Raw genomic sequence first — 26246 nt, 5'->3', positions numbered from 1 at the left:
CATTTCTCTAAGAGCAGCTACATGAATTAAAGATGAAAATAGATGGTCAAAAAAAAAAGCCAGCATTAACCTTGGTGAGAAAGAGAGAACATACACAGCGACTCATTTAGGCCACAGGGGTAAGAGAAAGGGAATGCCAAGTTCAAATTTCACTGAATTGTCCCTTTAAGAAAGCAGTTGGCATACTCTGAGCAGTTAAAACCCTTAAACCCAAAACATTTACTGAACAAAGTCCCCAGTGAGTAGTCCATAATATTCTCAACTGGGGAGATCTGTTTACTTTCAGACATACTCGCATCTTAGAACAAAAATAAGCAAATGGCGTTATTTTCAAACTCTCCCACAATCTGGCCAGCTCCTGGCTTCCACTGACCTCTTGTCACTCTTGCTGAGTCCTGCCACCTCCCTCGCCCCTGCCACCCACACCAGCTCCCTATGGTAAATTCCTATGGAATTTACCTCTTACTCTATAGGAAGATATCCTAGATTTACAACCATATTAAATTGTGTTGGTCATGTACCCTCAACTGTATCAACATGCTATACAAGTAGGTGTGGTAGGATAATGTACTGGGAAATCCGTCTGTATTTGTTCTCACTGTATTCTACCCACTCACTCTCATCCAGGCCCTGACCTAACCACTAATCTCAATATATAACCAGGACTGATGTGCTCTTGTTTCCAGGGAGGTGGTATGCAAAAACCGGTGGTAGAAAGAATACACAGCCCAGAGGGTGATGGAAAAAGGCAATTCCTCCAGCTGGAAAGATAATGGAGGCAGTGAGTCCTGAGAATGGTGGGTGCTCCAGGGGGTAGCAGGGTCCCAGAGGAATGACTGTATGGTACCTCCAGGGAGGTGCATACAGGGGCTCCCAGCATCGCATGGAACCCACTAGCCTGGGAGCAGCAGAATGATGAGGGCTTGGTCAATGTTACCGCTGTGACCACAATGCTGTAATATTCAAGGCTCTTCCCATGTTCCTCAGCATTGAAAAACCCACTGGATCCTTGTGAAGCTGTAAGAAGAGGAATCCCCACCCCAATGCAGGGGAATGGGAGCACAGAATGGAACAGAATTCAATAAATAGGGAAATGTGGCACCAACTGTAGACTCCAGTTTGTGAAGTATGATTCACACTAGCTTTTTGGGAGCAAGTTATCTGTCATCTAATGCAGCCCTTCTCAAACTTTAATTGCACAGGAGCCACCTTGTTAAGATGCAGATTTTGGATCAGTTGGTGTGGAGTGGCCTAAGATTCAGCATTTCTAACCAACTTCACAGTGGTGCCAATACCCCTTGCCCATGAACTTTGAGAGGCAAAGGTCTAGGGCAGGAGTTGGCAAACGTTTTCTATAATGGGCCAGCTAAAATTTTGGTTTTGTAGGCCAGCTAGTCCCCATCACAACTATTCAACTCTGCCACTGTAGTGTGAAAGCAGCCACAGATAGTAAATAAAGAATGAGCATGACTGTGTTCTCATAAAACTTTATTTATGGACAGTGAAATCTGAATTTCTAATAATTTTCATGTGTCACAAAATATTTTTCTTTCTATTTTTTTCCAACCATCAAAAAAATGTAAAACACCATTCTTAGCCCACGGGCCATATACATACACAGCATAAAGAAGGGGGTCTGGGTTTGGCCCATGGGTGTGCCCTGGCCTAGGGTGCCCAAAACAGTACAGAACCCACAACAGGCCTCCCTGACTAATTAAATTAAAGTTGGCTGCTCAGTCAGCCTATTTTCTATCCTGAAGTTGGTTTTCATTTCCCATTATCCTTCTACTAGTGCTACGCTTTTCAAACAGCAGATACTTTGGGGACAAGTGGATTCCAGCAAATATACTTCCTCAAAAGTCAGTGAAATGACTTTAAAAGACCACCCTAAATCCTTCTTCTTCTAATAAGAGGCCTTGTGGAATAGCAGGTTCCTGGTTTAGTGAAACAGCTTTCAGGATGAGATTAAACTTCGACCACAGTTTTCTGAGCTAACAGAAGGGTGACCATGATCAGGGGAAGGAAATTCAACCTTGCAGAACAACTCCTAAGAAATTCAAAAGCAATTGTCTCAAACTTTTATCTCATGAACCCACGTCAAAATTCCCTCCATCCCCTCGGCCTCACATTCCACTATGACTCAAAAGAGAAAAAAGACTTCTATCCATCTTCAGTCCCTTTCACCATTAAACAGCCAGCTAAGCGACACAGTTTCATCTTTCTAAGAATAAAGCAATACATCTTAAAATACAAGAAGCAGACATAGTTCTAGAGACAGAAGTGGCCAGGAGCCAGCAGAAAGCCACTGCTCCACACGCCACTACTCCTGCAGAATTTACCCTGGGCAAGGAGGGCAGAACCCAGTTCAGGCATCCCCTGCACAGGGCTTTACACACGGCAATGCCTGTATCAGTTTGCTGCATGAACTAATAAGCTTGATCCAGTGGCCAGGTACAGGGAAATTTGCTCACTCTATCTCCCCATGCTGGGTAGGCACTCAAAGGGAGAAACTCCTTCAAGGAGCTCACCATCTTTCTCACTTGCCAATGACCCCCCTCCTATGGCACTCCAGCATGGGCTCCAGCATCAGACAGACCTGTCTTACTTCTGCCACTAATTAGCTCAACAGACTTGGGCAAATTATTGGACAGTTATGAGTCTCAAGTACTGCATTGGTAAAACAAGGGTCATCCAGAGATAATATTCATCAGACAACATTCTGACAACCTGTATGGCTTTTAAACAGAAAGGTGCCAGCCTTAAACGCCCAGTACGACTATCCTGGCAAGCACTAGCTAAATCTCAGCCTCCCTACCTCTCAGGGTAGTTGTAAAGAATGAATGACTTAGCACACATAAAGCACCTAGCATTTCTCCCAAAAGGCAGTCACACGCCCCTCTCCTTTCTACACAGATTCCTGGCATATACTGGTGGCTACAAATAAGTTTCATCACTAGCACTTCCTTGCAGGACACCTGACAGTCACTTGTACCACTTATCAAAGGCATGGCCAGAGGTGCCCTCTGGCTACTGCTGGAGCTGGCTTCTCTCTCCAGACAACCCAGGGAGCTCCCAAGGGCTCATCTAGATGGTTCTACCCACAGAACTAACTCATGGCCACCCTGGGCAGGAAGACAGCGGGAATCTCACACTGTTGGGGACCCACAGTCAACCTACTTGTAGGAAGATGGTTGATCTAGTAGGAAGGGAAGGGAAAATGCAGACACATGAAGCACCCAAGTACCCATCCCATCCTCCTTGAATCCAGGATAAGAACCTCAAAGTGCTACCAAAAAAAAGCAACCAGGTGATTTCTTTGGCAATTAACTCCAGCACCGATTTCCCTGGGGGAAATCCCTAAGATCCCTTACCACTAACAAAGACTGTGTCCATGGGAAAGACATGGATGCTGCTCTGGAATTGTCCTTCTTCCCTAAAAAGACCTAACACAATTCATATAGGGCCTGACATGTGGCACTCAATCCATGTCATCTCTCTCAACCCCTTTTGAGACTGGAAGGAAACAAGAAAATGCCTTGATTATAACTCAATAAACAAATATGCTTAGTATGGCTGCGGAAAATGAGGAAGCCGTGGCCCAGAAAAAGAAGAAAATTTCACATTATAAAAAGGAACATGCATTAAAAAGTAGAAAATATCATAAACACAGCTTATTTATGGCTAATAGCAGGTATTTGTTTTGAGTGCTAATAATCTAATTAGCAGTCAATCCAATGCAGTCTTTATCATCAGCTGATCCATAATTACTGCTCCATGCTGAGTATTTTCCCGGCACATGATAGCTTTCAACTCCTCAGCACAAACAACCAAATAATTGGTGCTATTATACTAGATACCAGACTATTCCTCTCTGAAGGGTAACGTGGGGAGGGGGTGCTTACCATCTACTAGAATAGCCTTTGCATTCTCTGCATCTGTTGATTGATTCCTCACCATCCCCTCTTTAATCAGTCTTGAAGTGTGCTGAAAGCACCTTAACACTCCCCAGAATATGATACCATGGAGACTTCCTTTTTTAAAGTTTAACCCGAGACCAGATACACTCCTAGTCATCTGTAGGAGGGAAGTATTCATAAGGGATGTCAAATAGTGCTGACAGCCCAATACATTTCTCTTTGAAAATGCTGTAAAGTTTTCTCTTTGACTATTGTTTTAAAGTGACTTGCCCTGGAAGAGATAGCTTCTGATATAAAACTATTTCATTCAACAGCTTCTCATCTAAACGAGTGTATGCAATTCTGGGAATCAGAACACAGGCGGGCTATAAAGGCTCATTGTTCAGGGAAAAAAATATATTCAAATCATCACTCTCAAGAGACCAGATTCAGTGTGACTGTGAGGGGAGAGAAGGAAGCGTAGGGTGAGCATGGTGAAGCAGAAAGACAGTGACTCTGGAGCCAGACGTATCTGGTGTGGAGTCCAGCTCCTCCGCATGAGTAGCATGACCTTGGGAAAGTCACTTAACTTTCCCCTCCCTTGACATTCCTCACCTGAAAAATTAAGTGAATAATGCCCACTGCCCAGAGTCATTATAAAGAATAGATGACTGACGTGCTTAGGAAGCACTTGGCACTAGGGACTCAGATTTTTAATTCGTTTTTCCCCCAGATTAAAAACAAACAAACAAAAAACCAATATGCATAGAAGCTGTTTTTCTACAAGCCAGTAGCTTATTTCATATAATTCCATTCTCTGCAATTAAGTCTCCACCTCTTACCTATTGGGTTGTGGGAAAAGTCATTGACGCATGTTTGCGACAGATGGCACTAGTTCATTTTTGGAAGTACTAGAGTCATTCGCATTTATGTTATTGCTATGTCATTAAACAGCTGATAGTTCTAGCTTCATTCTGAAAAAAAAATTGAGTGATTTGGTTGAGTTTTGGAGATTTTACAAGTTGAAGATGGAAGACCAAACTGTCCATTTTTGCCATATTTTAGTGTTTTACTTCCATAAAGGGAAGAACTCAGGTCAACCTTGTGAAAAGTTGCATAAAGTTTACAGTGACAATGCTCTACAAGAACGTCAGTGTCAACAATGGTTCACAAAATTCCATGCTGATGATTTTGATCTCAACGATGCTCCTCAGTCAGGGAGGCCCACCGAGGTTGATGACAACAAAATAAGGCACTGATCGAGTCAAACCCACATTACATGACACGAGAGATTGCAGAAACATTGAACATGCATCATTCAAGTATTCACGACCACCTAAAGAAGCTGGGATACATAAGTAAGCTCGATAATTGGGTTCCACATGAACTCAAAGAAGCTCATTTGACGGCACATATAAACATTTGCAATATGCTCATTAAACATGAGAAAACGATCCTTTTTTGAAGCGACTGATAACTCGTGATGAGAAGTGGATTGTTTACAACAATGTGGTGCACATCGCCTCAAATGACATCGAAAGCAGACATTCATCAGAGGAAGGTTATGCTCTCAGTGTGGTGGGATTCTAAAGGTGTCGTGTTTTTCGAGCTCCTAACAAGGAACCAAACAATCAATTCGAATGTGTACTGTCAACAATTGGACAGTTTGAACGACTCCATCATCCAGAAACGTCCAGAGATTGTTAATTTTAGAAAAGTTGTATTCCATCACAACAACGTGAGACCACATACAAGTTTGATCACCTGTCAAAAATTCCTGGAGCTTGGATGGGATGTGTTGCTACACCCACCATACTCACCTGACCTTGCACCGTCAGACTTCCACTTGTTTCACTCTCTTCAAAACTCCTTGCATGGTATAACATTCAATTCAGATGAGGCTGTAAATCAGCGCCTTGTTCAGTTTTTCGCAAATAAAGACAGGTCCTTCTATGAACGAGGAATTATGAAGCTCACTGAAAGATGGCAAAAGGTTATCGAACAAAACGGGCAATATATCACTGATTGGTCTTTGTTCTTTATATAAATAAATGACCTTTGAAAAACACAGACAAAATGCGTCATGACTTTTCCAACAACCCAATATAAACATAGGTAGATTTTATCCCAGACGCACTATGGGGCAACTATACCAGCCGAAGTCCTACTCATGGCTCTCACTGTCCTAAAGGCCCTCCCCCTGCCCCTGCTCTCCCCTAGGATCCTCCTCCATTTTCCTATGATCCAGCAACTAAAAGGTTAACGCTCAGCACCATACTTATACTTTGGTTGGCTGGTGCCTGTACCACACCAGTTGTTAAATGTCTCCCTTTCTATACAAGGGAGTAAGACTTGGGAAATTGGAAAGATATAGCAAGGCCTTTCTCCAAAGTTCTCTTATTCAGGAAACAGAAACCAGTATCTATAAAAAGAATGAAAACTGCTCCACTCTAACCTCAAATGAGGTGCTAAAACCTGGAGTCAGAAGCCAAACTCAGTTTATTAAAGTGCGATAACAAACGGGAAAGAGCACGCCTTCAACGAATGTTCACGAAGTGAGCACACCCAAGCAACCAGCACCCAGATTAAAAAACTGCATAGTACCAGTTCCCCCCAAAGGCCCCCCTGCCACCTTCTAGTCACTACCCCAATCAGGGAGCACCATGAACTGACTTCTAACACCACAGCTTAGTTTTGCCTGTTCCCATATGTTACATAAATGGTATCCCACAGCCACTGGGCCAAATCTGGCCTGCCACCTGTTTTAGTACACCCTGCAAACCAAGAAAGGATTTTACATTTATAAATATTTGAAAATAATACCAAAAGAAGAATGATATTTCATGAGACATGAAAAATACATGAAATCCAAATTTCAGTGCCCATAAATAAAGCTTTATTGAAACACAGCTGCTGCCATTCATTTACATGCCGTCTTTCACTCTACAACAGCAGAGCTGAGTATTCACAGAAACTGTATAACCTAAAAACCCAAAATTACTTACTATCTGGCCATTTACAGAAAAATGGCGCCAACTCCAATTTGAGTGCATGACATTCACTGAAATGCATACGCATTTCTGTTGGGTTTATAGCTAGGAGTGAATTGCAGGGTCATAGGTATATATATATATATATATATATATATATATATATATATATATATATATATATATATATATATATTCAGCTTTAGTAGACACTGCCAAGAAGTTTTCCAAAAAATATGCTCAGCTTAAGAGAAAAGCTAAAACCTGGAGCAGAGACCATAATCTCAACAATAAACAGGAAGGATTACCAGGAGTTCTGATCCAGGATCGAGCATATGATTAGAAAACCATCAGGGCCTCTGAGTGGAGGGAAAATATCAGTTAGCTAGGTTTCTATTTCTTTCGTTCTTACTCCAAACACACTCTTTACAGTTCCCTTTACTGTTGCCATTTTCTGAAGAAGTGGACAAGAGTGAAAAAGTCATGTTTCTGCTGGGGATCTGGCAGGAGAGCCTGACGGTTATTCGGGCCACATAACAAAAGCAACACCAGGAACCCTCCTGTAGTCTACTTGAATTACAGACAAAACATCCAGGAAGACATTAGCAGCCTCCTGATTTTATGTTTTCGTAGGTTTAAACATATACATGAGCAGCAACTACATTACTCACACCCAACCTCCAAAGTAGCCATGATGAGGCTGAGCCCTGTACTGGGCAGAGCCAGCAGTCCCTCTACACAGAATGAACTGAATTGAGCCGTCCTCAGTGGGCCTTCAAGGCTACGCAGCAAGACCCAGGCAAAGCGCCCTCTGTTGTCAAGATGGGAGGATCTCAGGTAATGCTGTGTGTCTTCTAAAGGCACCTCCCTGGAGTCATTCCCCTACCTACCACACTTGCCTTGCATTTCAAATAGGCTGTATTAGGTTCTCTCAAATGACATTTTTCCTCTTAGAGGAGAATTGCTTCTGATTCTTTAAGGACCACATTCATCACGAAAGGGATTCCAATCAACAGCTTCTGCGTTAATTGCACAATCCTGTTGACTTCTGAGTTGAGCAGCCTCATGAGTGACAGCACAGCCTCATTTCCTGCTGTCAAACCCCACCAGCCATGCAGGATATAGCTGGCCAGCGAGGGCTCACCACATTAAGGACAGAGCCAGTGCCGACTATAGGACTGAGGGGTTGGGAGAGCATCGCCCCACTTCTCCTGTGCCCGAGTCTGCCACTCAAGCCTAGCACTTCCCCACAGCAGAAGGCAGTGTCCTGTGGAACATTTCTCCAGGGCCTGCAGGTGGGTTAAACTTGGCCTATCCTAGAAGAATACCGAAAGTCCTCCTGACCCCGCAATGGACCTCTAGAAGCAAGCTCTATATTTCCCTTAATCCACTCCTCAGTTCCCTTCTGTGTGAAGAAAAGCAATGCTGGTGTATAATCACAGGTAGGGGGTCATTTCTCAGCAAGAGCACTAGATTTCTGTCCATGTGAAAATATACATGTAATATGCACATAGATAAAATAGGTTTCATTTCCCCTGGTAAAGGAAGCTAAACAGAAATTAAGCATGGCCATAACACAATCAGCACATGCTTTATAGTCAAAAGAGTGTGTTCAAGGCCACTTATTGGTTGAGTGAGCTTGCCAGTCTCCTCCCCGTATCACTTCCACTGCATCACACCACACTTTAGAAAATGAGAATAATAATAACATCCACCTCACAGGGTTGCAGGAAGGATCAAATGAAGCATTTGTGAAGAAAAAACGCTTTGTAAACTATAAAACATCACACAAAGTGGTGGATGAGAGACACTACCTCTTACCTTCCCATTCCTAATTCACCTTTAATCAGTCAAGTCTTTCAGCCTGTTCCTCCTCTGATGAAGACCACAGCTGACCATAAGGACCGTAGTCAATTCAGCACCCAGCTGGCAGCCATCAACGGGCCATCTATTAACAGCCAATTATCTGACTGGCTTAATTAATTCATGGACCACGTGGTCTGATCTCCCCAAGATCCTAAAAAACCATGAGCCTGAAATATAGGCACCAGCTAATTTTTCAATGACCATCAAGGAATTTGGCATCCATTATGTCTGCATGTTGCAGCTGCAAGTGATAGGCGCATAAATATTGATTAGATGAGTCTCTGTGGCTGGTGGTGGGGTGGGGTGGGGTGGGGAATGAATGATTAGAATGTTCTCAGAGGAATAAGAGAAACTACATAAATCTTCAGCCTGGACCAAAGGGAAGAAAATCTAATTTCTAAAACTTAGTGAGGACAAAGAAAAGGGGCAGTTGCCTCTTTGGAGAGGGCTGGTCAAGAGGGGGATGGTCATACCAGTTCTATAGATGTTTCCCACACCCTCTTCCTCTGGAATGAGATCATTAGAAAGCAGGTTGCTGGGTGGTGGTGTTCCCTTCTTCCTGGCATTCAAATCCAAAGGCAAAAGCATGTATGTCTCTCTCCCCTGCATTTCCTTGAAAGATCTCTATAGTGCTTACAGTTAATAAGACAAGTGACATGAGGAGAATTTAATTGTTTTTTTAAGTGCCTAATCTTGTCTCCCAGAAATGTTATGCAGAAGAGGCTTTGTACTTGAAAATCAGCATGGCCCTGGAGGCAGTGGGTCAAATGGCTCCTTAATGTCTACAATATGGGCTCCTGCTGATCTAAGGGCATCTGAGCTCAAGGTGGCCCAAAATGGCTCAAGGTGGCTTAGAGAGACTACCTGCCTTCTTTAGTAAGGCCTGCCTTTGAGTCCCATAGGAGCAGCAAGGCAGGCTGCCGCTGACGTTGGCGGAAGCCGGCATGGTAGACTCCTGTCCCTTCAGACTTCTTCTGGAGCTCCTGACCAACTGCCCTAGAAGACCCCACTGGGTTGTCAAGAGATATGAATAAGAGAAGAATGTGATGAAGGGAGGCAGGGAGCGATGGAAAGAAAAGCAGGGGGAAAAGAGGACTCCGTAGGTGGCACATACATTTCTCGCACCATAGAGATCTCTTCCTCTCTTTCCCTATCAGCTTCCTAGTTTTCATTAGGTCCTGTGACGGCAGCAGCTGCTGCCAAATGCAAAGACTGCTGCCCCAGAAGGTCGTATCAGGCCATTTATTCTGAAATACCAAAATACCAGAGCCAGCAAATTTCAGTAGCTTCTGCAGAATTCCCCAGGGTATCAGTGGACGTGTGTGATTGTGTGAGTGTGAATGTGTGTGTGTGTGTGTGTGTGTGTGTGTGTGTTCGTTCTTAAGTATCCCAAAGGGATTCTTAATCAGTTCAACATCTGAGGACTCAGAGGCTGATTTATTTTTTGGTTAATTTAGCGTTTCTGGTAAAATAATTAAAAGATAAGTAATAGACACAGAGTATCTGTGGTATAATTATTTGTAGCCATGAGGTCTCACTTCAGAGTTATTCACAAGTAACCCGAAATGACTGAGATTGCTGGCAAAGCAAGTGGGAGACGGGCAGTGCAGTAGCACTCTGCTTCCATTTCACAGCTGAGGAGACCGAGCCCAGAAGAAAGGAGCTGTGTTATCCCTGGCACTGCCAATGCCAGAAACAGGCGCCAGGGCTACCGTGGATATAAAAAACCCCAGAAGGTGAGAGCACATTTGATTAGGACATGATGAGAGGCACCAGGAGAGGGTCAGGCTCTCTATCTCTTGACTAGTGAACAGCATGAGTCTCTGAGTTTCCATATGAGGAGGAAGGCTGACCACCCAGCTCTGGGTCACTGCACACAAGTGGGAGCATCTGCAGCCAGCTGTGGAGGGCACGGGGCACGGCCAGACTCGCTTCCTCAAACAGATGGCAGGTCTACAATGCTGGTCTCTGGGGTGGAATGTGCAAAAGCCAGGACAGGGTTCACAGACTCTCCCCTAAGAGGGAGCTGGGACTTTGTCCCTGCTTTCTAATTCAGATTCTCCTCCAAAAAAAAAAAATGCACGGGGGACTTTGAGATGCTCTGGAAGAGTGACAAAACTGTAGAAACTAAGGCAGGGCACAGCAACACATCTCTTCCAAATGTGTTCCTGGGTGTCTGATGATGGACAAGACTGGGAAATTTCAGATGAGAGAGGTGTGGGGAAGGATACAGGGAAAAGGAGGTAGACGCAATGGTATGTGAACCAGGCTGTGTGGAAATCCTGGGCCTCAGGCATCAGCCAACGCAGCCTCATTCTGTCCCTGTTCAGTTTATAAATGACCTCTGATGAGTGGAAATTAACAATTTTAAGTGATACAAACAGATGAGCAACCTTGAAAAGAGGGAGTCCCTAGACAGGCTAGGGAGGCTTGTGACAGGAACATTAATTCTCTTTCTTTCCTGGTTTTGCCCCTTTGTCTTCTCTGATTTGAGCAGCTATCATTCTGTGCCTCCGAAAACATTTGGGACAGGGATTCATGGTCTTTGTTTCCTAAAACACCAGGACACTTAGGGGAACAAGGGTTTAGGGAGAAAGAGAGAGCGCTCCCCAGACTGACTCAAAGAGACGCCCTTAAAACAGATCCATGGGTTCCTGAGATAGGGTCTCCCACGGGGACCTGTGGGACAGTCCTGGCTGAGAAAGTGATTTGGGACATAGGGAAAATCCAGAGGTGCCAAAAATGACCCAGGGAGGAGAAATTCCCACCAACTTGACTGGATTGGAAAGTCGGGGTGGGGGGGGGGCGGAGTAAGCTCAAAGTTGTTAAAAAAATTGTTGATATTTAGAAAGCAAAGACATGCTAGTTCTTGAATATCAGAGGTTCCAACTTCCTACTTTCATATTCCCCAGCCTCTCACAGCAGTGGCTGCTGGACCACCAGGCAACCATCCCCACCCNCACCCCCACCTGCTCCAGGAACCTGCTAGAGGAGAAAACAGCCCAGCGCCCAGCTCAGACACCAGCACTCACAGGAGCCAATGCAAGGATAAACATTCTTCTGATAATGGGCTACTTCTGGTCGTGCTGGAGTCAAAATTCCCTGGATAGAGTCCAATATGCATGCACTAAGCATCAGCAGATTAATAGGGGCTCTCTCTAAAATTCATGATTTTTTTAATGGGAGAAATTATCTACTAAATGGGGAATAAAATAACAGTGTCACATACTTAAGGCTTTTGTGGTATGCAAATATTACCGATAGACAAGCTCTTTTCTAATGGTGTTTGCTATATTTCTAGTACAGCACAAATACATTTACATGGGCCCAAGGCACTTTGTTCAAAGTCTTTACATTTCCAATACTTTCCTCAAAAAGTACCCTCAAGCCTCAAATTCTTTTGCTTTTCCTAAACCCTAAGCTCCCGGACTAAATTTAGCTTCTAGAAAATAGGAGACAAATTTGCTGGGTTTTGGGGGTTTTTGTTGTTGTTGCTGCTGTTGGTTTGCTTTGTTGTTTTGTTTTAGTTCTGTCATTTATTGTATAATTCTCCAAGTGGCAAACAAATTATAGGGGAGAGGAGAAATGAAAACATTTTTCGGGTACTTTTTAGGGGGTACCATGTTTATCGTTAAAATACAGTTTAAATTAAGACATCAAATTTGTTACATGATTTTCCATTAGGAATAAGAGCTTTGCTGAATTTGGGGGTCGGGAGCCAGGTAAAAGAGTAGAATTAACATTAAAAAGTCAAACTTAAAGAAATCCTTACTTGAGCTATTAATAGAACCTTCTTAAAACTAAGAGGAAAAAAATCATTTTCTTCCACCAGGAGGGCTGCGTGCCTTCTCCATATTATTTGGATTGTGACTGGGCATAGGTTTTATTTTATTATCAGGCCCACTTTGGAGATCCCATCACAAGGTGAATGAGGATGTTTCCTAACCCCGTGTGGAAAGGAGAATAAGGCTGGGAGCCAAGAACTGGAACCCGTAGCAGGCCCCAGTGAGGGTAATTTGCTGCATGGACTCTAAAAGTTGGGAGGTCCCCAGCCCAGGAGCCCTTGCCACAGCCCTCTCCTCTCCAATTCCCTCCACCATTCCCAACTTCTCTAAATATTTTTAAGGGAAAGGAGCCCACTGCTCTTGCTTTGGAAAATAAGCTGACCCCTCAACCACAGTGGGAAGAAGTTTAGGCTGGATGAAAACGTCCCTGAGTCTTCAATATGTCCAAGGCAAGAGCTCTCAGCCTGACTATACATGAGCATTTTCTAGAAAATCCTAGGATACTGAACTCACTCAAAAACTGAGTTTTTCCCTACAATAAACAAATGTCCCAGGAAATGTCCAAATTCCTACTGTTGAGTAAACAATCTCTGCCCTGGCAAATGATTTCTAAACCAAAGTTACTGCAACCACCTACTACCATCGGGCGCAACCTCCCATGGAACCCTCCCAACCAGGGTATGCTCTGTCCAACCCGAGGAGCCTCCTCTGCTCCGGGTGGCCTCTTCCAAGGGCAGAGTGGGATTTCCCTCTGAGGTGGTTCCCCCACATATCACACCAGCACCCCCTGGAGCTCTCCAAAGGTAAATGTCTAGGGATGAGCCATAGAAGCACTGGAAAGTGGGTTGGGGAGCACCTGTTGTAAACATCCCTAACCTCACCCCATCACCCACAAGTGCAGACCCAGGTGGTCCACACAGCACAGTGGCATGGAAGGAGCATGTGGGTGGTCGGTTCCCAGAATGATCCCATTCCATTCTTGTCCCTAATGTTGCCACTTAATAATAGCCTTGTCCTCATGGGCCAATTGTGTAACTTCATTACTCAATCTTATTTGCATAAAAGTATTGTCTGCCTTATGTGGTGGTTATAGAGATTAAATGAGCTAATAGATGTGAAATAGAATTTGTGAATTTGAAAAGCACTATACAAGTGCTAGCTATTGTTATTTCACATGAGTGCATATTCTCACACAAGCTTGGTCCACCAGGAACTCAAGAAGAATGAAATCATTCAGGCATATTTACATGGGGCCACAACAACAACAAAAATCAACAGGCTTGGTATTCTTTATCAAGTCCCCAAATGCCATCCATCAATAGGCTGTTTCAGACTCACATGACACGCTCGTAAAGATACTGATTCTGGGACCTTCTCCCAAACCCACAGAATCATAATCTCTGCAATAAACCCCAAAACGGGTATGGTAAACCAGCTCTCCATGTGAGTCTGACATGCAGTCAGGTTTGGGAACCAGGAGGTGCAAATTTCCTATACTACAGATCGGTCATGGGAATGAAATTGTTCTGGTGCTAAGATGGAATCTCTCTCAATGTCTCTCAGATACATATACACTAAGATACAGAGGGGTACTCATCCACCAGACACAAACGCATCCACGAATACACACAACACATATATGTAGACGCACAGCCATACATACAGGTGAAAAACAGGAAGGAGAAATATACTAACAAAAAAGAAGAGCAGCTAATAATAAAAGGTGCAAGATTTTTAAAGTCTATGGAGTTCGTGGTTATCAAGCATACAGAAAAGGGGGTAAGAGAAAAAAATTAAATGTTAAGACAAAGAACAAGTGGTCAAAACTAGAAAGACCCCTTCTTCTGTGATCACACAGCACAATGTCTGGACTTCGGATATTAGACCCCTTCCAACACCTCACCCCCACGACTTGTTTGTAATTCTGCCTCAACCAAGAACTTATGAGAGCCAAGGGCAGGGGCACAGTGCACTCATCACGGAAGCCCCTGAAGCTTACAGAGCCTGGCCTATAGCTGTGTTCGTTCCATAAATGTGTGTTCAGCGCACACCAGCATGAGAGGAGGCAGGTAAGGAAGAAGGACAAAGTGCACAGAGAAGGAAACATCTCTTGTCCCAGGTCCCTAATGGAAATTATAGAATAAGTAAGCTTCCAGTAATGAGGTTTAACGCCAAACAGAGAGAGTCCGTGTCCCCACAGGCGTCACTAACTGCATCACAAGGAACAGAACTATCCAGGGGGAAAAAAAGAAAAGCTCTCTGGACCCATGGGCAGGTCTGAGGTGAGTGAGAAAATTGATCTTGAGCTCTAAAGGCGTTTGAAGTCACCAGTCTGACCTCATCGTTCCTCTGCTTAATACCCCTCCAAGGACCCCTGGCCCCTACAAGGTGCTACCCAACACCATCTCCAGCCTCATCCCTGAGGTCTGCTACCTGCTTTATGCTCCAATTATGCCAAACTCACACAACGTGCTGTGTCATTCCTCTGAGCCTGTTTGGTGCAGTTAACCTCGACCTGGAATGCCCTCCCTGCCGCCTGGCAAACCTACTGTTCATCCTTCTCAGTTCTTTAAGTCATCCTCCTCCAGGAAGTCCCCAGACTCCCATGACACCAGTGCAATGAGGCCCACTTGGCCCTAAGCACACTATATGGTTCTGGCCCATTGATGAGCAAATCCCCTTCGCCAGAGAGTAAGTTCTGCGTTTCTGTACCCATAGCACCTAGCACAGTGCCTGCCACATGGGCAACCATAAAAAACTGCTTGTGGGACATAATTGTCAGCATTGTCAGGATCCCAAAATGTACACGCCAGAACACTTAGTTAAAAGGGGCTCTGAGAGGCACCTGGATAGAGTGGAAAGATTCTGAGCATCCCAAGTCTGAGTTCGAATCAGTAGAGTAACCTAAGGCAAGGTACTTAAAGACTGAACCTGCTTCCTAACCTATGAAACAAGGATAATACCACCCAACTCATATAACTGCTTATGAAGATGAACCCACTGTGTTACCTGGCACATAGTCAGTCCTCTGCACTGTACTTACTGGGAAGGCTCCTCTCTTCCCCTTCCCCATCCCTTCCTTTTTCAGTATTCTGCTTTGGGCCTTAAGCTCCCCCAAGGGCTGTTTCCCAGTCTGGACCCAGTTCATAAATGTTGCCTAGCTGGTCAGGAAACCCGGAGGCCTCTTTCTGTGTCCCACTGCGAGGTCTGTGGAAGAGGAGACTGAGGAATGGGGACTCTGAATGAAAGTTAAGAGTAAGCCTGTAAGGAGAACCTTCTGACTCTGCTCAGATGAACCAACTGGGCAGGAGTTAGAAAAGCCACTTGGATTCTCATTTCCCCAACTCCCCACCAATACCAAGTCGTCTGTTTTTACAGACTCTTTAGTGATGGTCAGGGCACATTCAATTTCCAATGCAGCTGAAGGGCTCAGGGACGATTATAAAGCAGGGGTGGCGACAGGCCGGATGCGGGAGGCTGCAGGGCGCTCGCCAGAGATATACACGCGCGGCGCACCCGGGGCCTCGGGCCTCCCGTGGTCTGGCCTGGCAGCTGCGGGATGGAAGGAGGTCAGTGCAGCCGCCAGACTTCTCGCGGGCTCCAGCACCGGCCGGCCCTGCCACCAGACCCAAACACCCACGACTGTCTCGAAGAGTCCACAGACCGCCACCCTCTGTTCGGCTCGCCCGCAGCGCCCCCTCCGCCCTGGGACCGCGGCGCGCTGCCCAAGTTGAGAGTCCCGCTCTGCCCGCGAGCGCGCGCCCACCACCCACACCCACTCCCACTTACCCACACGGCGGGCCCGGAGATGACCCCGAGCTTTTTTACATCCAGAAATATCACACTGAAGCCGCATCCGGCGCCCGGTTACCTGCTCGCGGCACCCAGACCCCCGCCCTGGCTTCCCGAGAGCCTGCAAACACCGCGCGCGAGCTGCGCGCCCTCCTGCAAAACCGCTGCCCCGCGCCCGGCGCGCAGCCAAACCCCGTACCTTGGGGGTCTGCACTTCAGGTCCCGTCGACACCTCCAAGTTCTTCTTGGTTACCCAGAAGAACAGCAGCACCGTGATCCAGAACACCCCGAAGATCGGCAGCACCAGGCGGCGAGACAGGCGCCGCATGGTCCTCTTTGACTTCTCCTCTCCGCGGAGCTACGCCCCTGGGGCACCCCCTGGCGTTCAGGGTCGGCGGGGCAGGAGGCCGGGAGATCGCGTCGCTCCGGGGGGGCGCTAGCCGAGGATCGCGGCGCGGTGGCGGCGGGATCTTGTGAGGCGCCCCGCCCGCTACTGAGAGAAACGAGCAGGGGTCTGGGCGCGGGGCGCTCCGAGGCGCGGCAGGAAAAGGCCGAGGGGCAGCCAAGCTGGATGCTCGCTCGAGCCGAAGAAGCGCTGTGACTGCCTAGATGCTCCCCGTGCCGCCGCCGCCTCGCCCGCCGCCGCTGCGAGGGAAACTGACTCGAGCTTCGAGGAGGGAGGAACCCGAGTCTGTGCCCGGCACCCCGGGAGGAACACGAGGAAGGAAGGGGAGGAGGGAGCGAAGGGGGAGGGTGGGCACGACAGACAGACCGACTCAGAGGGAGCCCGGGCGGGAACTAGGGGTCTGAGAGGGGGCGCTACCGCCGCCCTCCGACCAAGGCGCACGGTGCTGTTCTGGGTTCGCCTGCGCCGAGCCCTGGGCGCAGCTCTGGGGCCATTCTGGGCTGGGGCGGGGCGGGTCGGGGCGGGAACGGTGTGTCCGCAAAGTAGCCACCGCCATCTCCTTGTTGGGACCCAAGGGGCAGCCCGCGCCTGGAGGGGCTGTGCCAGGGAGGACTTTCCCCGCTCACCGCGGGGGCTGCACGTGGCGCTCACACCCGGGTACTGCCCTCCACGCACCCGCCCCAGCCCCATCCACCTCACCCTCCAGGGGAGCCGGCACTGGAAGCGTGGGAACCTGGAGGCGCCCCTGGCAGTTCAGGGCCAAGGCTAAGTTCAGCCAACTCCCCAGGGTGTTTGCCTGCACAGGTGCCTGGCAACTTTTTCTACTTAATGGAACAATGAGCTGGTCTAAATTTAACTTTGAAGAAATTCTTTTTAAAAATTAAGGCTCACTTATCTCTCTTAAGGGTTTTCTCTCCCTATACTCATCAGGGTTCTGTGCTTGCAACAAAGGTATGGGGTCCAAAGTTGGGACAACCACATGGGGCTCTTGGAAAGTGACCCTGGGGGATACTGGGTGCAGAGGGTTATCTTTCAAAAGGCCCTCTCCTTAATCTTGCAGATTAAAACTACTTGGGTCTAGAGGCAGAGCAAATTCTAAATTGGATTCCCATGTAGGCCTCAGTTAGGCTGGAAAAATGGTGCTTTTACTGGCTAGGGGTTCCTGACCTGGCTCAACCACACTAGCTAGCTGTGTGAATCTTGGGCAAGGCGTTTACCTTCCCCCAGCCTTAGATTCCTCATCTGTAAATGGGGACGATAATGCGTACCCCCTGTGATAAGTGAGTGGATAGTTGTGAAAGCTGAATGCAAGGTGCTGGTGTTATCTGATCATTTGACAGCTCAAAGAGGGAAAGAAAAAACCTGCTCTGCCTGGGAACAGTGGCTGCCAGAACTGTGCCATTTTAATATCTGCAGCCTTAGTTGGATGGATGCTTATCTCATCAAGTTGCTTGGAGAAGTGAGAATGATGTACTTACTACTATAGCTACCATCCTCCCTGCCTCTCCCCACAAAGCTCAGCATAGGGGAAGCGCCCATACATTGTGGGCAGTGGAGCTCCAGAATTCAGTCTCTAGTGAGACAGAACCCTTAAGAAGTGGAGTCAGAAATGGAGGAATCCGGTGAAAGCCACTGTGTTTGATACCTTGTCTTTCAGCTACAGGGCAGTCCTGCCTTACACTTGCAAAGAGTCCTTGGCCAGGCTGTAGATAAGACGTTTTGGGTTGGAAACAGGTGGAAATCAAACAGCGCAGACAACCTGAGCACACTTCCAGCCCATCTCAAGGTTCAGCTGATTTCTCTGACCAACACTCAAAACCCTGGGGGGTGATCCAGGATTCGCCTTCATTAAAACCCTATACTCTGAAAGGTTGGGGTAAACTTCCCAGCCATCACTTTGGCCAGGCAAAAGTCCAGGTAGATCACCCTCATGGGGGGTGGGTAGCAAGAGAACTTATCCCTACAGCATCTTGAGCTGCCTGGATCTCTTCCAGGAGCCTCAGCCTGAACTTGCATGCAGGCTTAGGCTTGCAAAGTGCTCTGAGGCAGACTTTGCAAGGGACACCCCCCCCCTCCACCGCCTCCCGGGCAAGGCGCTGAGATGCTGTCAGCTCCAGGCAGGAGCTGCAGCACCGTAGTACATTGCTCAGCGCTTTGTGATACTGCTTCTGAGTAACAGATGGCAGGCAGTTACACAACACCACCGCCAAGCTTTCGAGATGGAGCAGCACCACACTGCCTGCTGCTGAGAGGCTAGGTGATTCAGTCTAACATCATTCTGTTTGGTATCTGGGGAAACTGAGGGCCTGGGTTTCCCTTGGCAGCTCTATGCAGGGCCTGCAATGCCTGGGAGAAGAGGGATTGCCTTCCAAGGTGCTTGCCTCTTGAATCACTGTGAGCCAAATGGAGAAGATTCCTTGGGCCTCTGGAAGCTGTCGAGGGAATCCATTTTTGCCAAGTGGCCAGCCAAAAGGCATATTAGTCTAGGTTGTCAAACTGGTAACTGTCATTAGGATTGAAATCGATTTCAGATAGGACTCTGAACACCTGGAAGCCAGGTGAGTCTCCGTGCAGGACCCAGCCTTGTAGGTCTCTCCCAGGATAATAGCCTATCCAGGGGTCCCCCATGCTCTGGTGCATATTTAAAACTTTAATAATCAGCTTAAGGAATGCAGAGCACAGTTGATCCCAGTGGGGGATTAGCTATCATTGGTGATTAATCCAACTTACCTTTTTCTCATCACGGCCTGTATGGGAAGGAAAAGCTCCCAGCAAAAGGTTTAACATGGCAGGAAGTAAGAAAAAAATAAGTACGCTCTGAATTAGCTATATTCTGTTGCCCTAAATGTATTGCCTCCCCGGTCTTGATATTCTTGAGCAAGATCCTCATTTCTCTGGGTCTCAGTTTCCCCATCTGTCATGTAATGCCCTTTCAAAGACCCTTCCAGCTCACACATGCAGGGTTCTAACCTTCCTTGTCCCTGAATTAGGATTCCTTTTGCCACTCCTGTTGTTGGCAAGTTCTGTGTAAGCTGTTCTCTCCTCACAGCCGAAGACATTAGAGAGCGAATGGGTATTGGAGCAGATGTGAGTCATTCATGTTAGTATAAAAACTATGGAATAAAACCCATTATGGCCCTGGAAAGCTGTGTAAAGCAGCATATGGAGCAAATGTAAGCTGGAAACGGGAGGAAGCTGTGAAGTCCAATGCATATGCTCTCCAGTGGCTTTTGCTGTGGGTTTTCACACTTTGCTTCTCGTTGCCTTTCGCTGTCCTATCACTCTCGCTCAGCTCACTGCAGAGGCTGCAGCCTTTTGTTCCTTTCAGATCAGATTCCCCACATCCCTACTCTCTGCCCACTGCATGGTGACTTCAGTGAGAGTGTGTGTGTGAGAGCGTGTGTGTCTGCCATCTGCCTGCTTATTAGACCTGTCACCACCATCAAGATGCCCTCTGTGCCAACCTTATGAGATTTCATCCACAGAGGCTCAAACAGCTTTCTGTTGAGGTCTTTACCCTTCTGGGCCACAGGGAAAGGTAACCAGTCGCAGGGCAGACTGTAGGCACAGCGATGAGATGAGACACACACAGGCTGGCCCAGCACCGCCAGGGGTCCCCAGCAGCAAAAGAAGTGACAGCAAGAATTCAGGCATGTCTGTCTTTATTCCAGTCATACAGACCCAAGTCTTTGGACCAACCCCTGTGCTCTGCTCTGTTTAAGTTCTTCAACTGTAAATAATACATCAGCCCCCTTTCTATCTGTGTTCCTCTCCCTTCTACTTGACACTGTAGATTCTGTCAGGACCACATGCCCTGAGTCTCCTGCAAGGCCTCATAAAGTGAGTAATAGAATAGTGTAGACTGCATGGTAAATGAGAAGGAGCTATTACCAACCTTCTAACCTCCTCTTTCTGCCACATTGGTGCATCTTTGTCAAAAGAATAAAGCCAGCCAGCTTTTCCTCTTATCTCTGAGTGGCTTTATCTAAGGAATCTGAAACATCTTTCTGGATCTTTCTCTTTCCATTAAACAACTTCTTTCACCGTCCTACTACCCTCTACCCCTCCTCCCTTATTTTTCTTAGGTACCACTGTGTAATTTGCTTCCTGGAAAGGGACTCATATCTTTGCATTTCAAAAGACTGCTTCTTTCTTTCATTATTCAAAATGCCCCCGAACTTTCTTTGTTCTTCCCCCAAGTGCCAAGTGTAAAACTTATTATTGCTGCAATGACATGTCTTTGCTGGTTGTGGAAAGTGTTTTGATCTTCAGTGGTGGTGTCCTGCAGTGACATGAGCCATGCCCCACCCATAGGAAATGCAAATTTCTAAATAACAGGCAGGGGTGACCCAGTTAACTTAAAGAAAAATAGAGGAAAATTCTTTAACCTGAATCACCCTGACGGGTCTCTGAAAGAGGAGAGCACAGGCAGAAGAAGAAATGGAGGGTCCAAAGGCAGATGCTATTTACTCCCTAGGTCCCAAATTTCAGACAGCCAGGACTGACAGCCACCTGCATCATCTCTGAGTCCAAGGCAGCCCTTCTTGGTAGGCTTAAGCTTAGTGACACAGGAGAAAGGTAGAAAGGGGCAGGAGAGCTCAAATCCTGGAAGGAACAGAGCTGTGATGGGTTCTCGCCAATCTGGTAGGAACTTCATCAGTGAGAGGATCCAAGCATGCCCCATGTGTAGAAATGGGACAAAGCTGGGTCCGGGGACAACCTCTTGTGGCCAAAGGCAAACTTTGTAATCAAGTCATTAGTAGGTGTCGCATGTGGAGCAGGGTAAAAACATGCCCCAGTTTGCTTGGGACAGTCTTGATTTATTCCTGTTTTACCAGCATTATTAATAATGCCCCTTTTGACTTTAAGAAAATCCTATTTTAGGCAATAAATTAGATGGCCATTCTAATGCACAGGGGGCTTTCAATGATGTTGCTAAAAGGAAGATTGATTTTCTTAGGTGACTAAAAATGTGGGTCTTTGCTGTTAAAATTTCTTTTGAGTATGCTGAATTGGGGATAGCCTACATGTTCATGGGGGGCACTATTCTGAGTAAATGATATTCAAGACATTTATTCAAAGAAGAGATCATGTGGACAAAGTGAACTAGCTTTAAATAGGAAGTGACTGTGTTGCCCACATCAATCACTGTCTGATCCGAAGGCATTTTACCCACTAGCAGCTCACATGTTCCAGGAAGCAACCAGGCTCTGAGCACAGATGTCTCTTCATAGGGCAGGGGGGTCCTGACATCAGACTCTAATGATCTCTCCAACCATCTCTTTCTCACCCACATACCTATGTAGATCATGACAGTCACATGAATGAGTGAAATGAGTTAGGGTCAAAGAACCAACAGTATAAGCACATTGATTACAATGGAACTGACATTCAACCTTCCTGTTGTGGACACAGTTAGGAGTGGTGGGGTCCATGTAGGACTCACAAGGAAGCAGTTCCAACTGATCATTGCAGTGTAGATAAAGTGGTGCCAGAGTTTTCTGACTTCTCAACAGAGGTAGAAATCCAGATAACTATGTGAAATCTGGATTTTAACTGCTGTTAACTTAGTGTTCGATTCCTATCCCCCACCCCCCAAAATCAGGTGGGCTAAACATGGCTGCTGCTTGCCAGCTTACAACCCACACTTCAGCCACGAATGTTTTAATAAGCACTGAGATTGCCACCATTCCGCTAACTTAGCACAGATATACCCAACTAAGACAAGGGGGAAATGGTGGATCGGACTCTATTAGGTCAGAAGGAGTCGTGGAGACCACCTAGTTCAGTAGTCCTTATTTTGTAATTGAGGAAAGTGGAGCGCAGAGAAACTACATGCTCGACCTCCAGCAATACAACAAGTTCATTAGCAAAGCCTGGTTATAATTCATCTACCCAGACCCCCGCTCCCGACTTCTCCAAGTGACGTCCCTCACTAGGTTTAACAGACAAGTGAAATGGAAGCTGAGACATTTGTGGGGGGCTACTAAGTCCAGAAGTTTCCAGGGGATCAGCAAAGCAATCAACAATTCAGTGTGAGCACAGAGTCTGGGCAATTTGCTGTGAGGAATACAAATAAATATAAGGCCTGTTTCCGTATCCTCAACAGCGAGGAGGGGCCCTACCTTGTAACACTCACTGATCGGGCCCCTCCTTTCTGTCGAATTTCCATTGAGTAAGGACCTGAGTCCCAAGTGGAGGTGCCTCAGTCCGCCTGAGGAAAAGCTACATTGCAACGAGAAAGTCATTCTTGTAGCCATACTCTGTACCTGTCTTCAGTTTCCCTCTCTAAGTGCTGTACAAATATTAATTAAACATAGATTATTTGAAAGGTGCCTTTTAGCATTTGAACTCAACTGGGCTGCATCAGAGGGTGATATTAATACCATTGCCCATTGGCAGAATGCTGCTTTTTTAAAATAAAAACCCTTCCTTTTTGCAGTTTTCCCCCATGCAGACAATTTATTTCGCCCATCCTCTGGCTATTTCACCTTTTGTGTCATCATTTTCATGAGACAAGTGAAAATAATATTTCTCTTGTGCTCCAAAGAGCCAAATCCCTTTTCCTGGCTTGAGCCGAAGAAGGCGGGTTGGAGCAGTAATGGAAAGAAGCGTGATGTACAGTCCAAGCACAGATCCTCAGGGAGAAATAATGCATCTCTTTGAAAAAAAAATAGCTTATACATACGAGGTAGGAGATTTTCAATTTATAAAGGTTTTCTATTTCCTTTGATTGCCAGGATAACTGCATTCCAGAAAGGTTAGGCTTCTCGTATGTAAGGCAGATCTGCCTCTGGGGTCTGGAACGTAGGTTCAAAGTGCTGAGTGATAAGCATGCTCTGGGTCCCCTGCACCACTGCCCCGGGGGTTTGGACAATTCGAGCAAAGGGTTAAAATCCGTTACCGGAGAGATGGCAAAGTTCCCCTCAGTGATTTATTCCCCCATCACTGCTCTCAGGCCTGAATTCCAAATTGATTTCCTTAATAACTATTAAAGATCTTTTTAATTAAACCAGGCATCCTCTCCCTTGGCAAACTTTTCTTGATGGCATCTCTGGTTAATTAAAGGTTTAAGCTGCAAAGATGTATATTACATAAGAATAAGGGAAGCTGCTTTATGGCTAAGGACTCTGCTGGTTCCTGCTGCAGTAAGAAGCTCCAGGAAGTGTTAATAATAAAAATGGTTGAGCAAGGGGGGAGTGGTTAATTTTTCTGTTTCCTGAGCTTCAATTTCTCCTTTCAGGCTTGCCTGGTGAGTGTTCATCAAGTGTTTTTCATTAAAAGCATCTTTCATTTTGATCATAACTCACGGATGCTGACAAAACATTTTTACCTTTTCATCTAAAATTCCTGTGGTAGTTGATATATTTTGTAATCAGAGAACAACAAATAAAGGCCTCTTTTCACCCATCAATAAAATGTAGGCACTTTGACAATAGAAAGTAGCAGATTCTCATAAGATGGGAGGGGAAATCGTATATGTATTTGCAATAGTAAATGGCTCTGATCCATATACCTTCTTTCTCCTGGTTCATTTTTCTTTTTTTTTTTCCCTACCAGGACCCCTATTTGTGGTCATGATGGTCAAAAACAATGGGTCTCAAACCTAGATGTACATGAGGATTACCTCGGATTCCTGTTACGTCAGATGGCTGTGTCTCACCCTAAGCCTGCTGAAAGTCTATGCATAATGTTTCTAGGAACCCAAGTCTAATAAAGTTGTGTCAGTGCCACTTCTAGGCCTGTAAATGAGAAAGGTAGTCTATTATTTCAATATTTTGGTCTTCTAGATGACTTAGACAGGCCAAACAAAGCAAGGGGAAATAGAATCTCACCAATACTGCAAGAAAAGAGGCTCCAATTCTTACAAGATATCAAAGAGGGCATTAAAAAGATTTTCCACTCACACATTGTCATTGGTCAGTGGCACACAGCTCCAGATTAGTGGTTCTCAAACCATTACAGAGAATCAGAATCACCTGGAGAACTTGTTCTCATAATAATTTTGTTATAAACGTCTTTGAACATACAGAAAAATAGAATGATAGTCCACTCAACAGCCACACATGTTATATATCTACCACCTAGATTCAAAACTTAACATTTTGCCGTATGTGTGAGTGTGCATGTGCACATGCAGCTGTAACTGCTGAACCATTAAAAAGTAAATTACAAACACCATGACACATAATACCCAAATAACAACCCTAAGTAATGCGGAAATACTTTAGCACACGTTCCCCCAAATTAATGACCCCCTGGACATAACCACAGCGCCATTATCACACCTACCTGAAAAAATAATTTCCCAAGATCCTACAACTCTCAGCCTGTAACCACGTTTCTAGGGAACTTAAAAGACAAAGGAAAACAAAAACACAAGTCTTTTTGGCCAGATTCCCGAAAAATGTTTGTTGTTAGGTAATGATCATGCTTTGAGAAATGCTACTGTAGATGACTGAGTAATTAAGAATATGCTTGTCTTTCCAATAACTGAAATGCAGTTCACTTTTTGTTCTTGGAAATTGCTTGGTGATTTGCATGGCACTTAACAGTAATTATTTCATCTAATGCTTTTAGTAATGCAACTCTAAGGTAGATAGGAGTGATGAAGCAACTGGGCCAAAAATTGTTCTGACCTACCCAGGTCCTGTAGGTAGATCACAGTGGCAGCTTGGATTCCAACTCTGGTGTAACGGATGGAGCACTGAGCTGAGAGTCTGCAAATGGGAATGCTTGTTCTTATTGTGCTTCTAGCTCGGCCTATGTGACTTGCATTGGACCCAACTTCCCTGGTCTTCAATGTCTTCACCTGTGAAGTGAAAGGCTAAACTAATGGTCACTAAAATCTTTGCCGCTTCAATCTTTTTTTTTTTTACCCGGGGCATTTCTGACTCCTCCTCCAAAACCCTTTACTCATCTCCATTTGGTTTGGCAGCAAATTTATACAGGGGTTTATTGAGTCATTTGTTGAGAAAAAAATGAATTTGACAAACATCTACACACTTGCTATGGCCAAACGTGCCCAGGTCCCTTAAGCTCAAGGAGTGTGTGAGCCAACACTGAGAAGCTTCTTCAGTAAGTCAGATGGGTCAGGGGCCACATAAAAAGTTCAGTTTGAGACCCACATTCTGTTTTACAAGTGCCCCCAGCTCCCCCATTCTTGCCCATGTAACAAGGGCTCTAAGCTTTCTTAAACCCCTGCCAGGTTCACCCACTTTTCGCTGAACTAGTCCATGGCAGAAATACAGTCTGATAGGTGAGGACCAGAGCTACTTAAAATTCTTCACTTGGGGGAGACTTTAATCTTATATGTATTGTATGAATTTTTTACAACCTGAACATATCTGTGCATTGCTTGTGTAATTAAAAATAAATAATTAAAATTTTTGACAGCTTGATGGTTTTTTCTTTTCGGACTCTCAAAGACAAAGCAACCTCCACGGTGTAGCAAATGGCTCTGAGGTTTTCACTGGTGTGGGGTGTGTGTGTGTGTGTGTGTGTGTGTGTG

At 45.8% G+C, this 26246-nt stretch overlaps 1 protein-coding gene across 1 annotated transcript in view; it reads right to left on the bottom strand.

The window, feature by feature from the left end:
• GALNT14 (polypeptide N-acetylgalactosaminyltransferase 14) overlaps positions 1-17048 on the bottom strand; it is a 202867-nt gene extending 185819 nt beyond the window's left edge. Inside the window, exon 1 of the mRNA XM_019667298.1 lies at positions 16529-17048. Within this exon, the coding sequence (XP_019522843.1) occupies positions 16529-16657 (129 nt within the window). The 5' untranslated portion in view covers positions 16658-17048. The remainder of the gene's footprint in view (positions 1-16528) is intronic.
• Positions 17049-26246: the final 9198 nt, after the last annotated feature.

Source organism: Hipposideros armiger, unplaced genomic scaffold (genome assembly GCF_001890085.2).
Source record: "Hipposideros armiger isolate ML-2016 unplaced genomic scaffold, ASM189008v1 scaffold_493, whole genome shotgun sequence".
Classification (NCBI taxonomy): Eukaryota; Metazoa; Chordata; class Mammalia; order Chiroptera; family Hipposideridae; genus Hipposideros; species Hipposideros armiger.
Note: the sequence above shows the minus strand (reverse complement) of the source record. Positions and strands in the feature narration are given on the sequence as shown.